Here is a 14,287-nt window from a genome sequence, read left to right as displayed (position 1 = left end):
AATTATATTTTATAGTAGTAGTATTCAGAAATTCTTACAATTTACAATACAATTTTCAAAAATGGATAAAGACTAATAGCCAAGTCTTGATATCATGCAGGGAGAATATACATAGATAAGCAATTATATTTTATAGTAGTAGTATTCAGAAATTCTTACAATTTACAATACAATTTTCAAAAATGGATAAAGACTTATAGCCAAGTCTTGATATCATGCAGGGAGACTCTCTACAAATACAAAAATTGATTATCATAAGGAAATACAAATTTATCAATTTTCATGTGAAAATTACATAAATTTGTTCTCCAATAAATAGCAATAATACTTTGAATGTTATATTAAGTAATATAGCTTCAGGTAAATAAGCTTACACTTCAAAAATATACTGTTTATTCATTAATTTTAAAAAAAGTCCAAATTATCTAATCTTGCTTACTCTTCCTTTAAACTTCTTTGTGCCAAATTTAATATTGCCTTCAAAGATGGAATAAGGACATTAGGTTCAATCCTTCGGCTTTCGACAATTTCCAAAATGTGTTGAATTAATTTCAAACATTCATCGTGTTTTGAAGCTCTTTGCTCAACAATCTGATTACCTGCCCTTGTAAGAATTCTTACTGCTCTTTCTTCATTCAAAACATTAGCGACTTGAACCTTAATAATCGCATTTGGAATCACAACAGTGATGAGAGTTATGACGATGTCATCAATGCGCTCATTTTTCTTACCCAAGAAAAATGTTTGCTTTAATTGATGAAAGTGTGATTCCGCAATGTTATTCGTGGAATCACCTTCTCCACGATATAACATCATCCAATGTTCTTTGGTTCTTCTCCATTGTTTATCGAAATACTTCAAAGCGCGCGGTTCTTCTTCTTCTAACATTGTTGTCAAGAACTCATATGTTTCATCAGACTCTTCAGCCAGCTTTTCTGCATTCGTTGCATCTGCACGTAATGTCAAAAAGTCCATTGCTAAATAGAAGTTCTCAAAATTCTGTGGATTGTCAAAATAGCTTCCAACTTTTGCACATGCGCGTAAAACATGCACAGCGCACCAACTGAGCTGCGCAAGAGGAAATCCGTCCTCAATTGCGCGAGCAATGTTTAGCGCACAGTCAGCGCTCCAATGCTGTGGATCCAGGTGCGCAAACTCACAGAATTTCACCAAACATTCTTGAATTTTTTCAGATGTCTGAGGGTTCACTAAAAAATAGCAAAAGGGGAAAATTGTGTTTTGACTTGTTTTCATTGTTACTGCAAACAATTGGATCTTTCCTTTAATTAAAGAATGAGTGGAATCGACGCTGGAGAGGGTTATCAATGCTATGCACCAATTCTTTTGCAGCAAAAGGTGCATATATGATTGTAAACTCGGAAAAATCTCCATTGTAATCAAATTGAACGAGATCATCTGGCACTCTTCCTGTAAATTATTCAAAAATGCTTCAAAGAAGTGTAAGGATCGTTTGATAATCTTTGTGCAATAATCTCATCAAGGCGATAAAATTTGTGCTTTAAAGCATCAGTAGACTGCGCGAAAAGTTTCATCGTTTCTTTGTTATTCGTATCAATTCCGAACTTATCAAAAAATGCTTTTTGAGCAAGAAATTGCTTTCCACCGTTTTTAATATAAAGTTCGATCCATTTTTGATAAAATTTACTCGCGTAATGTGAACCCATTTCAACTCCTATATGATGGCAATGTTCTTCATTAACTTTGCTTATAGTAAACACTCCATTTTGTTCTTCAACCCTAAATTTTGCCTTGCATAGGGGATACGAACATGAATAAGTGACATATTGCTTTGGAGATCCCGTTCTTCTTCTGTATGGGACACCGCCCTTGACTTCCTGTTTAATACCAAAAGCAATAAGCTCCTCTAAGTCCACCGAAATCAGAAAAATGAAGTGATTTTGAAAAGAGTTAACAAAATTCAAATCACATCAAAAACAAAAACACATAAAAAATATTTTATTATACTCATTCGAAATTAAAAATAATAAAATTTATATATATTAATTTCATTAAATCAAGGTTAAAAATCTCACTGGAAAAATAACCTCAGTGTGATAAATTTATCACCGGAAAAATTTACAATAAGGTTAATACCGAAAATATCGAAAAACCAACATTTAAGGTTAATTTAAGAGTATGCACTTTTGTCACCTACTCAAATAAAATCGTTTTAAATTACTTCTTCATTTAAATTATAACAATTATTTTTGGTTTTATATTTTTTTGGATCAAATCCATTTTAATAGAATTTATATACTATTCATCTATTAGTAAACACTACCGTATATTATTTTTTAAGCTATCTTATTTTTTGAACTTTTATTCAAATCTTTGGTCGCAAGAAGAATTGCATGATAAATAAAAACATTTAATCAAAGTCAATTTTATTTTTCATATTCAAATGGACTGAGTGTTAACATTTAACATTTTTTGCTAATTGTCGTCAAAAATTAGGCGTAAAGCAAAAATTGATATTTCATATGGTTTTATGATAGATAAGCATTATATTCCCACTCATTATATTCGTAAATTTTGAGGTTTATCCTTCGCTTTTAAGATCATTGAATTTGATTTTTATATAAAATAGTTATATATTAGAAAATAATATGAGTTTATGTGATATTATTTTTCAGAAGATTTTGTGTTCTTCTTCAAAATTTTATTTTTTTTATTAAAAAGAATCTTTACAAAATATACATTTACTTTAATTAATATTTAAAAACGTGCTCTATCAAAAGTTCCAAAAATTCAATATTTTAGCTTTTCTGATGTGTCACTTTTGATGAATTTCTGTTTACAACAACTTTAGCAAGCCTATCAATACCCTTTTACGATTATTGCTACTTTTTCGAAATAAAATAAATTTATTATCAAAAACCTTTTTTTTCTAAGTAAAAATAAACGAAATTTTTTACCTTATGAACTTTTGATGGAAATATGCAAATTTAAAATAATAAAGAAAGCCGCGAGCGAAGCGATCGGCTTAGTTCGAAGATTTTGATTCAAATCTTTGCTGATCTGTAATTCGCGGAAGCCGCGAGCGAATCGAGCGGCTTAGGTCTAAGATTTTGATTCAAATCTTTGCTTATATTCCTTAAATTCTTTATGAAACTCGCAACAGTTCTATAAAAAATTTTAAATTCTAAACTGTCGAAATTACCGATCGGTAATCACACCCTTCACGGGTGTGTCACTTTTAGCTAAAATTACCCCTACTCCAGAAAATATTTGAGACAAAGAAAAAAAGAAAATTGAAAAATATTACTCTTCTTTATATTTCATGAGATTTTAAATTTATTCTCATAAAATTGACAATTTTATACGTTTAGATGAAAATAAGTGATTTTGCTTGAAATAAAAGTTATTGTTTGCTTACAGCTATAAAATAGATTTTTGCTATTTTGATTAAAATTTGTTAATCAAATTAATAAATTTTTTCTAAATATCTTAAATATCTGGATCACTCACATATACAATGAATTGAACGATAAAAATAATACAAACTCAAATAAGTTTCCTGTCTTTCAAACAAAAAAAATTATGCAAATTAAATTAAATTGTTTATTCAAATATAAAACAAAGATAAAGTAATTACAGTTATCATAAACTTTATGAATAACTCTGTAATTGGTTCAGATTTTCGTAAAAATATTTTTATTAATATCGATAAGAATACGTTTACCTACTATCACAACATATCGATAAACAAGAGTAGAGTGATTTTTATCATCGAAACTTTTTTAAAAGCTGTAAGCTGGAAGTAAAAATCTTGTTTTTTCTGAGTTAGTTGTAGAACTATTGATGCACGAGTTATCATTGTGATGTAGAAGGATGTCAATGTACTGACTGAAGGATATGAAGTGAATTGAATTTCATTGCATTTCAATTTGATCAAAATTTGTTGAAATGATATGAATGTGTCAACATCTGTATCACTCTCTTTCACTCCTTCCCTATTCTTTCGAGAACGAAGCTAGCTCAGCTTTCGCTGAGCGAATTGACACTTTTGATGCCCTAAACGTACATATTCTCAAATTTATCGAAAAAATTATACCACCCAAACTAGTATATTCTTATTTTAAATATGATATTATCCTTAGAAATCACACTAGAATATATTTAAATCAACTTTTAAAAAAGTTCGAATCCTGCGCGTCTCACTTTTTAAATTTTTCAAAAGGAAAATTATGGGAACAGGACAAATTTGCCACACGGCACTTTTTTTAAAAAAAAATTAATGGAGCGGAGCGATACTCTGCTGCAGGAGCCCCAAGGCTCCCAATCATTACGAAAGGGAGCCTCAGGGCTCCTGAGAATCCATCAGCAGAGGCCTTTTCATTTGGCCTCTGCTGATCAAAGATTCGGCGAAGCCATTCTTCGTCTCAGGAGCCCCAAGGCTCCCAATCATTACGAAAGGGAGCCTCAGGGCTCCTGAGAATCCATCAGCAGAGGCCTTTTCATTTGGCCTCTGCTGATCAAAGATTCGGCGAAGCCATTCTTCGTCTCAGGAGCCCCAAGGCTCCCAATCATTACGAAAGGGAGCCTCAGGGCTCCTGAGAAACCTCTTTGAGAAGGTTTTCTTAAAGAAAACCTTCTCAAAGATGATTGTCAGCATTCACTCAAAATCTACCAAGAGTTTCAAAGTTTCAAATCTATCTGAAATGAAGCTTTGAATCTCTTGTATATCTAATTGTAGAGGTACCTTTTCAAAATGTCTTCTATTGATTAAATTTAATCAGTAAAAGTCATTTTGAAAAGGTACATCTCTATAATTGCTATTGAGCATTCACTCTTGGAACCTTGGAGCTCTTGTGTAGTGCATGAAAACTCCAAGATTCTAGCATAAAACATATATCATAGACATAATTTCTTCAAATATAATTTAAGGTTATTTTTTAAAAAAATTAGAAAAGCGTAATTTAAGGTTATTGAAAAAGTGACACTTGACAAATTTGTCCCGCACTCGAAAATTATATTCTCCTAAAATGAAAACAATTTTCCGAATTGACATCCTTAATTGCAATATTAGGAATATGCAAAGGGTTTGTAGGCCGAATTATCAGGAAATTTTGTCATGATTCCGAAATTTCACAAAAATTCTAAGTTAAAATCATAAATTGTGAAGAAATTGATTAAAACGATAGGTCTTTTCTAGTATTGCAATTATAAATATATTTATAATCAAATTCTGAGATGATTTTTTTTCTAACAAACTGATAAATAAATATTCAATTTTCAAATTACATAAAAAGATTGCTTTTATGATGTATATGAATCCGTTTATTTTAAACCTGTTTTCAAAATTTGAGAATATTTATTTTATGAAAAACCGCCTTTTTGTTGTCAAAATAATCAAAATCTGGTGAGATGGGAGATTCATGGGCAATGTTTACTGAAGATATCGATTACGATCATGCACAGACATCTAGTCCCCCAGTAGCGGCCACTCGTGACGTTTGGGACGATGAAACACCAAGCCGCAATTATTATGAAAATCCTGACAACAATTCTCCTCCCCTCGCAAATATCGAACCACTAATTCCGGAATCACCCGAATTTAAACCTCCCCAAGAATTTGTTGTGCCTGAATCTGCTCCGTCTGGGAGATTTAATATGCCTTTCGGTTCTCTACCTCTACATTCATATCAAGAGAAAACTTTATATGCTTCGGTAGTTTTCAACTCATTACGCAATGAGATATTCAAGTTCAAATCGTCTCTCGAAGTTAAACCTGGATGTTTCGTCATCACTGAAGCGGATCGTGGTTTAGATATCGGCAGTATTGCATCAATTATTCCTTCACCTAAACCCAAAGATATGAAGAATGCTAAGGCAATACTTCGTATTGCTACCCCATCAGAGATACAAGAAGTTCAAATGAAGCTTGATAAAGAAAGAAGGGCAAAGGAAATATGTCAACAAAAAGCAAACGAGCTTGGTCTCAAGATGACAATCATCACAACAGAGTTCCAATTTGATGGAAAGAAATTGACAGTATATTTCAGTGCAGATCAATTCGTTGACTTCCGAAATCTTGTCAGATCTTTGTTCAAATTCTTTGAGACCAGAATTTGGATGGTTTGGTACGACGGAAATGCTCCAGTCAAAGATGTTCTTGAACAGCGCAATGCCCAGATGTATAGGCGCGACTAAGTCATATTATCGTTTGTATATTTAAAATATTACATTATTGGTATATATTACGAAAATAACGATCTTTTTTTTGAAATCTATTGCGATACAATCAACAAAAAATAGCCTTTGTTTTGCTTCTCCTAATACATATAGAATTCTTATCTAACATGCAATCAAGTATGGCAACCATTTCCCTTTATCTTTTGATAAATAATAAGGATAGAAATAAATAATTTCAAATAATTATATCATTATTTGAGATTCATATGAAATTGAATGATTGCAAAATATTTCTTTCTTCGAAATGCAGTTTTATCATTATGATTAAAAATCCTAAAATTGAATCAATGTGTTAAGATAAATTTCAGATATTTAATCATGTAAATTGCTTATTTTTGAGGTTATTTCTGAATCACACATTCAATACATCTCATATTCATTTACTAATCTATCAAATTGATAATTGAAAAAAATGTACAAATTGAGGCATGAAATTGTATATTATCTTGGCAATTTGATTAAATCTTTGACAAAACAATGCTCGATATTGCTAATATAGTATTTTTAACTTGTTGCAAAGATATTAGCAATGCTTATCCTTTATTAATGATCATAGTCAATACTTATCTTTTTCTATCTATTTATATGCATTATTCAATATATAAAAAGGTAGATATTGAAGTATTAATGGAAATTTGATCTAATGATCCACAAAATTATGAGGCAATATATAGGTACAACTGCATTATTAAAGTCCTCTACGGATAAACATTAATCATTGTAGCAAGTTTAGCTTAGATATGTTGGTGAGAGTTTTGACCTTTTTTTTATTCGAATTGATTTATGAAACTCGAGACATGTTCGTTTTTGAGATAAAAAAAATCCAAGAGACTATTCGAACTTATTTGTGGTAAAGGTACATTCACTATTTTTGACAAAATTTTAAATTTTCATGGGGTTGTAAATCTTATAATAACTAGATGAATAAGGAATGAATCCCAGTATAATGTGCATCATTATATTAAACACTATATGTAAGGCTAATGATTCTATTAACACTTATGAAGATCTATAGTATTTGAGCAGATAAATTTGATAATTTCCAAAACTCTTATATTTCAAAATTAAAGTGTGCGAATGCATTTAAATGAGAGCAAAAAGAGATTGATGCTGTTAAAACTAGGTGTTAATTTGCAATTATTTCGCATCACAAGAACTACCCAGTAAATTCGGCTATCTTTCTTTGCAATTATTCTCCATTATACCTATAATATAATATAATGGTTAGGGTTTGAAGAAAAGTTACTAGAGAATTATGAGTGCGGGACAAATTTGCCAGGTGTCACTTTTTCAATAACCTTAAATTACGCTTTTCTAATTTTTTTAAAAAATAACCTTAAATTATATTTGAAGAAATTATGTCTATGATATATGTTTTATGCTAGAATCTTGGAGTTTTCATGCACTACACAAGAGCTCCAAGGTTCCAAGAGTGAATGCTCAATAGCAATTATAGAGATGTACCTTTTCAAAATGACTTTTACTGATTAAATTTAATCAATAGAAGACATTTTGAAAAGGTACCTCTACAATTAGATATACAAGAGATTCAAAGCTTCATTTCAGATAGATTTGAAACTTTGAAACTCTTGGTAGATTTTGAGTGAATGCTGACAATCATCTTTGAGAAGGTTTTCTTTAAGAAAACCTTCTCAAAGAGGTTTCTCAGGAGCCCTGAGGCTCCCTTTCGTAATGATTGGGAGCCTTGGGGCTCCTGAGACGAAGAATGGCTTCGCCGAATCTTTGATCAGCAGAGGCCAAATGAAAAGGCCTCTGCTGATGGATTCTCAGGAGCCCTGAGGCTCCCTTTCGTAATGATTGGGAGCCTTGGGGCTCCTGAGACGAAGAATGGCTTCGCCGAATCTTTGATCAGCAGAGGCCAAATGAAAAGGCCTCTGCTGATGGATTCTCAGGAGCCCTGAGGCTCCCTTTCGTAATGATTGGGAGCCTTGGGGCTCCTGCAGCAGAGTATCGCTCCGCTCCATTAAATTTTTTAAAAAAAAGTGCCGTGTGGCAAATTTGTCCTGTTCCCCATCTTTATTATTTTTTTTATTCCTTTGAAAAGTGACACTGGATAGTTTGTCCCTTTCTCGAGAATTATTGACTTTTGAAATAATGCAGAATTTTACTTGAAGAAATCATTAATTTATGAGTTCCAAATTGCTAAGCATGACGAAGGATCATTAAATTTGCTACAATTAAATACACTTATTGCAGAATTAAGATTTTTGAAATTAAAAGTTTGAAATATTGCCTTTTTGAATAAAAATTTAAATTTTATTATATAATCATGATAATATCTTATAGAAATTAAAAGAAAATATTTTAAACCATTCAAATATTTTGAATGTCTTATCAATTTAAAATATTAAAAGATAGCTTGATTTTATCATCATTAGTTGTTATCAAAGTTTTCTTCTTTTGATGAACAACAGTAAATGATTTGTTAATAGCTTGTCTTCCTTTTTTGCACCAAAATCAAAAGTTATGATGATAATCTTGCACTCAATTTTGAAACTCTCTGATTTACAAATAAGCATTCCTTTGGAAAAGCAGTCCTATTATGATTCAAGATATTTTAAAGCCCCCATTTCATACAATGCGCAGATCTATTCGAAATTGCAAGAACTCTCAAGAAAAATGCAGCAGCAAAGAAGATTCCATAGTTTCTAGCATCAAAAATTTACAACCTTAATACAACAGTTAAAGAGAAGCTCGAAAAGAAAATATTTAACCATAAAGCTGGAAACCATTCGATATATACTATTAGATCTAATAAAAAGTTAATTATAACATATTTTACATGCTATTTGTTGACTCTGTTCCATTATATTACCATATATATCTTTTTGAAATCTAAAATATTTTTACGATTTTAACCATGTGTTGTTGAAACCATATATCAATCTTAGCTAAAGTATAGTTTATGAGTTTGTCACCATCTAACATATGAATTTTCAAAAATGTCAAATATGTTCATTTTTTCTGTAGATTCAGCCATAATTTCAAGTTATTATACTATTCAACTATTATTTAATATTTTTATCGATTTAAATATATGATGAGATGCTTAGTTCTCCCGGAAATCGATTTTTAATCGCAATTTTAACTTTCCAAAAAAAATTCAAAAATAAAAATCCCTCTCAATTTTCTAAGACTCAAAAATCTTTATGAGAACACACTGATATGAATCTTATTCAGATTTGATTTGAAAATTTTGAAAGATTTTTTTTTGTTTGAAAAGTGAAAGATAGAAATGAGATCGATATCGAATTCTTTAAGGGCAACAGGTGACGAAAATACCCACCTTGTATACATCCGATATCTCAATCAAGTTTCAGTCGGCAAAAATCAGAAAATTAAAGAAGCGGATCCCACACAAGATTTTATATCAAAATTTAAACCCAAAATTCCATCAGCAAAGGAGCAAAAGAATCAAATTTCAAAAGTAAGCAATACCCAGCAAATAGAAACAGCAATTTCGACTTTATTTGATATAGAAAATTATAATTTACTGAATTTATGCGAATTTTGCCAAACAGCTTATGAACTACGCTTAAAAGATTTCAAATTCGTTAACGCAGCCCAAGTAGAGAACATAGCTTTCAAAACAATTATTACAATCAACCTTACTCTTAAAAATCAAATCGAAACTATTGCAGACTACGGGAGTTCGGTTAAATTATCAAAAGATGTTGCTCCAATATTACACTCTCCCTTAAAATATTTACTTATTAACATGGATTCTGTTGTTTTTGATGATTTAGTTGCAATTTTACCAGGATATATCAAATTATTCACATGTTTTGACAAAATCATGGCAGTACCAAATGATAGTATTGTTGCTGGAATCATTCGCGAATTATTAAAAATTTTCATCGATTCAATGAAGTCATTTTTAGAACGGAAAGAATATTTAACACTCGATTACGCTACAAAACTTATTAGTGCATACATATTATGTCCATCTACTTCATTAGACTTCAAAAAAGAATTAAATGCTTTTGCCAATCTTTCTGTCCACAATTGGGACCTAATTCCAGAAAAATTCCATGAAGAATTATTCTCATTACTCTGCCAAACAGTTTGTTCCAAGAAATACGTTGATGAATTTGAAATTAATTTATATACGTTCCAAATCATCGCAAATCTGACCAAAGAAGAGAAACCAGTGACGGAATCAACGAAGAGCTTCGGTACCTGGATCAATCATCTCGCAGAAGCTCATCCAAACATCTACGATGAACAATTTAAAATTGAAATTCCGAAAACTTTGGATTTCAAGAAGATTAACCAATTCAAAGCCCTCATGATTGAAGAGGTACCCCCAGAAATCGCGATGTCGGTCAATGCAGGCAAACTTTTCGCTGAAAGAATGTCAATTCATCCTTCTTTCCTTCCTACGTTCTTGGATGTAGTTCCAAAGGACAAGGTTGGTCTCACTATAGCCATGTCTATGATTATTGATAACGTTTTTACCAATAACAACCCAGAAAAATTTATTAATTTGATATGTTCAAACGATTGTTACCAAATACAACGTGAAACTGTTCTTTCCAACATCAGTAAGATCAGTGAGCCCTATTGTAACCTGATTCTCCAAATAATTGGCCCGGATTTGCTAAGTCACTCGTTATATCTCAGAGAATTAGTGAATTCCCAGCGCTGGAAGATGATATTAATATCATCCGTACCCAACCATTTAAGGCAGATGCTGAAAAATGGCCAAACTATCGATGGTTTGGGAGTATTCATAAGAGATCTTTATGAAAAAGATGCCGCAACTTGTTTGAGCAGTTCCATGGCCATGCTTATTATAGATTGCGTAATTTCAGGTAACTACAATGACTTTATTGACATGGTTTGGTTATCTGAAGCAACAATGCCGAATTTCCCATTAATTATCAACGCGATCCAACTTATTTTGACCAAAAGAACATCTGTAAAAACAAATGATGGAGTAATTGCCGTTTTTTTGAACTCATTGACATTTAATGTGGACTCCTACACACCGGAACAAGCCCAGAAGATTGTTTCCTCATTGTTCGCAAATATGTGTATGCTTCCTGGCCTAACAATGGACACAGAGATCTTAACAACTTGTATTAGAGTTATTCAGCTATTTATGGAGAGATACCAAGTTGCAAGAGATGAAATAAATAATGATGTATCAAGAACATTGACATCATTAACTGATTCTCTCAAAAAATTCCCTGCAGATCCTCATATTTTCGAAATGTTGAAAGAAACAATTATCGGTGAGAAAAAGGAACTTGTTTCATCAACACTGTTGTTCATGTTATACGATTGGCTCAAAGGAACTCAATTAGAAAAAGAATATTTCTTATGGTCGAAACAATTATGCGAATCAAGCAAATCCCTTGCAGAAATATTCTACAAGAAAGGTTTCCTTAACGATGCTATCAAGAGATTCTATTATAAAGAGGAATTGGCCGATGTCTCAAAATCATTCTTTTTTTCAGTGGCCAGATACTACTTCCACGTTGATATATGGAAGAACTTAGTACACTCAGTTAAGTCACATTCGTCCGAAATCAATACTTCCATCAAATTAGTTTCAATGCTCAAAACAACTCTTGAAGATGCCATGGCAGACACAGAGAGCCCTGAGAACATCTTTGCTGTAAGTAATTCGGTAAAAGGTGTAAAGAAATTCATCAAATTGCTTTCAATTCTTTCGAATCAAGATAAAACTAACCCAAGTTTAACAATTGAGTACTTCAAGCTCGTAATCTCAACACTGTATTTACTCCGCAAGGCAAAGCATATCCATAAAAGCCATATTTTCAAGCTTTTAGGCGGAGCTTTGCTTTCTGTCAATTTGTCATGTCTTACATTAGAAAATTTACTTTTGTTAGTAGATTTATATAATGGCCTTCCCAATGAAAAATGCAGGAAAGATATGCTTGAAAACGTGTTTTTGAACATGATTTTCGTAGAAAGATTGGATGACAAAATGAGAAAGAGTTATTTCGATAACATTTTGTCTAAAATCGACTTTGCTGCTAATCCGATTGATATTGAGTTCTTACTTACTTATATTTGGGAAATTCCGGATCCGAAAATCGAAAAATTCAGGGAAATCCAATGGAATTATGTAGCCCAAATAGAACTAAGTAACAAGGATACCATTGCTGTAGCTTTAGTTTTCATTACAAGGAAAAATGAAAATATTCGCAAATGGGCTTTCAATATTTTATTAAACGCCCTCAATAAAAACGATTCCAACATTCTGGCGATACTAAATGCAATGGGACATGAGCCATTTGCCGTGTTATTAAATAATCGTAATATTATTGAACGAAAAAGAGGCATAGAACTATTATCGATCATGAGCAGATATGGTACAATGAATCCTACTGTCAGACCCTACATGGAAAACTGTGCTATGTACTTATCTGACAATGTTTCATCAGATGACACAAAATTCATATACGAAAAGATATTTGATGAGAACAGAAAGCTCAAATCTGCTGATATGCTCGCTCTTTTCATGGCTGCTTTCTCTCAAATCAAAAATAAGTCAAAATACGAAAAATTCTTTAATGAAATCAATAACAGTGCATCAGATGAATTGACTTATTTCTTTGATAACTATAATTGGGTACCTTTCGTTAAAAATTTCGTTAAAAGTGACAAAGATTTCACAACTTTGGTTTCTACATTTGTTGTATACACTGTTGTGCATCATACTAACCAATACTTGTTCAGAGTCTACGCTGCTTTGAGCGATTTGAAGCAATCTTCAATCTTGGAAGCATTTATTGCAAAAACAATCGCCGGATTAATCGATTGTGAGCGTATATCAACTGTTCTGTCCTGTGCAACCCTCGCTATGCAGTTAGTTCTTTACAGACCCGAAAATGGAAGTTTTGATTCGCTAAAAGCGAACGAAACACCAAATACTACTATCGCAAGGCCATTATTTGAGCTCCTCCAAAAGCTCGCACTATCAAATTCCAGTTATTCTATTGCAATTTGCTCGGATTACATGATTAACGTGTTGCAAGCCGCATTTTTCGTTGCTTGGAGATTTTCAATGCTTTACGAAGGTGGTCGGTTGGTCGAGCAATGCTTAACAAGCATTCCAAGGCCTGCATTGAAGAATGCTATAGAACAATTCACTTGTTTCGGGCCAATACCTACAAAAGCGACATTAAATAGCAAACCAGCGCCACCTCCAACCCGATTTACCCCGCCAAAGCCAATTCCAAGAGATTCATCTCAAAATTCTTCCCAAACAACGCAAACAAAGGACCAAGAAAGTGGAACAGAAGCAAAACCAGCATCGTTTAAGGAGAGATTGAGGCTTTTCAGTCAACATATTCGGTTATATTCCAATGTCCAAGCGAAAGCTCCAGAATTTAACCCAGATGAAGTCATTCCACCATCAGTACAGAACTTAAATATTGATTCCGATTCATCAGATAGCGAAACATCGGACGATGATGACGATTTCAGTATTGAGGTTATCCAAGCCATTGAAAAAGCCAAAGAACCTCCGAAACAGAAGGTAAATACCATAAAACTGACTCCTCTCAAGGCATCTATCGAAAAACCTCAATCTTCGACACTACTCGGACCAAATTTGATCAGACAGTCATCATTGAGGTCATCCTTGAGAGTTCCGCAGAATCTTAGGGACACATTGCCTAAATTCGACCAAAAACCGAATCTTAAAGAAGATAATGATGACGCGATTCTTGCAAAACCAGTTGACTGCGAAGGAGCACAGAAATTCTACACTAAATCACTTCAGTTCTCCAGCTTAGTTGTCAAAGACTTCCGCACAATTGTATCTAACTACGGAAAGCACTCAAACATGAGAAAACCAATTAGATACGACAAACCAGGAAAGGAAGTCATTGATAAGTTCATTAATAATGCGGAAGAAAGGAATAAGTCTCTGGAGAAGGCTGCGTCTGCTTTTGTTATTAAGTCAAAGTCTTCTTCTGAAGAGAAATAAACTTATAATTTAATTTTTTGTTTTTTTAAATTTAAATTTTTTTTCTACTCAGATAATTTTGTATGATTTCGTGTAATGTTAAGG

General features: G+C 32.3%; 4 protein-coding genes across 4 annotated transcripts, besides 8 other annotated features; 2 read left to right on the top strand and 2 right to left on the bottom strand.

Moving 5' to 3' along the window:
• Positions 1-2,178: part of a mobile genetic element that runs on past the window's edge.
• Positions 436-975, bottom strand: TVAGG3_0601530 (MULE transposase domain-containing protein; the record flags this gene model as incomplete). Its single annotated transcript, XM_001580687.2, has 1 exon — positions 436-975. The coding sequence occupies one exon, from the start codon at positions 973-975 to the stop codon at positions 436-438; it is 540 nt and encodes a 179-aa protein (XP_001580737.2).
• Positions 1,440-1,904, bottom strand: TVAGG3_0601520 (uncharacterized protein; the record flags this gene model as incomplete). Its single annotated transcript, XM_051239778.1, has 1 exon — positions 1,440-1,904. The coding sequence occupies one exon, from the start codon at positions 1,902-1,904 to the stop codon at positions 1,440-1,442; it is 465 nt and encodes a 154-aa protein (XP_051097602.1).
• Positions 2,179-2,785: 607 nt separating the features above from the next.
• Positions 2,786-2,823: a mobile genetic element.
• Positions 2,824-3,239: a mobile genetic element.
• A 971-nt stretch (positions 3,240-4,210) lies between these two features.
• Positions 4,211-4,986: a mobile genetic element.
• A 390-nt stretch (positions 4,987-5,376) lies between these two features.
• On the top strand, positions 5,377-6,198 carry TVAGG3_0601470 (PSP1 C-terminal conserved region-containing protein; the record flags this gene model as incomplete). The annotated part of the gene is made up of 1 exon (XM_001580688.2): positions 5,389-6,174. The coding sequence occupies one exon, from the start codon at positions 5,389-5,391 to the stop codon at positions 6,172-6,174; it is 786 nt and encodes a 261-aa protein (XP_001580738.1).
• An 870-nt stretch (positions 6,199-7,068) lies between these two features.
• Positions 7,069-7,473: a mobile genetic element.
• Positions 7,474-8,248: a mobile genetic element.
• A 28-nt stretch (positions 8,249-8,276) lies between these two features.
• Positions 8,277-8,302: a mobile genetic element.
• A 1,170-nt stretch (positions 8,303-9,472) lies between these two features.
• On the top strand, positions 9,473-14,203 carry TVAGG3_0601430 (platelet formation protein family; the record flags this gene model as incomplete). The annotated part of the gene is made up of 1 exon (XM_001580689.2): positions 9,473-14,203. One exon carries the CDS (start codon positions 9,473-9,475, stop codon positions 14,201-14,203), a length of 4,731 nt encoding a protein of 1,576 aa, XP_001580739.1.
• A 78-nt stretch (positions 14,204-14,281) lies between these two features.
• Positions 14,282-14,287: part of a mobile genetic element that runs on past the window's edge.

The sequence above is a fragment of the Trichomonas vaginalis genome, chromosome II (assembly GCF_026262505.1).
Source record: "Trichomonas vaginalis G3 chromosome II, whole genome shotgun sequence".
Taxonomy (NCBI): domain Eukaryota; phylum Parabasalia; order Trichomonadida; family Trichomonadidae; genus Trichomonas; species Trichomonas vaginalis.
This window is presented reverse-complemented; position numbering and strand designations above follow the sequence as displayed.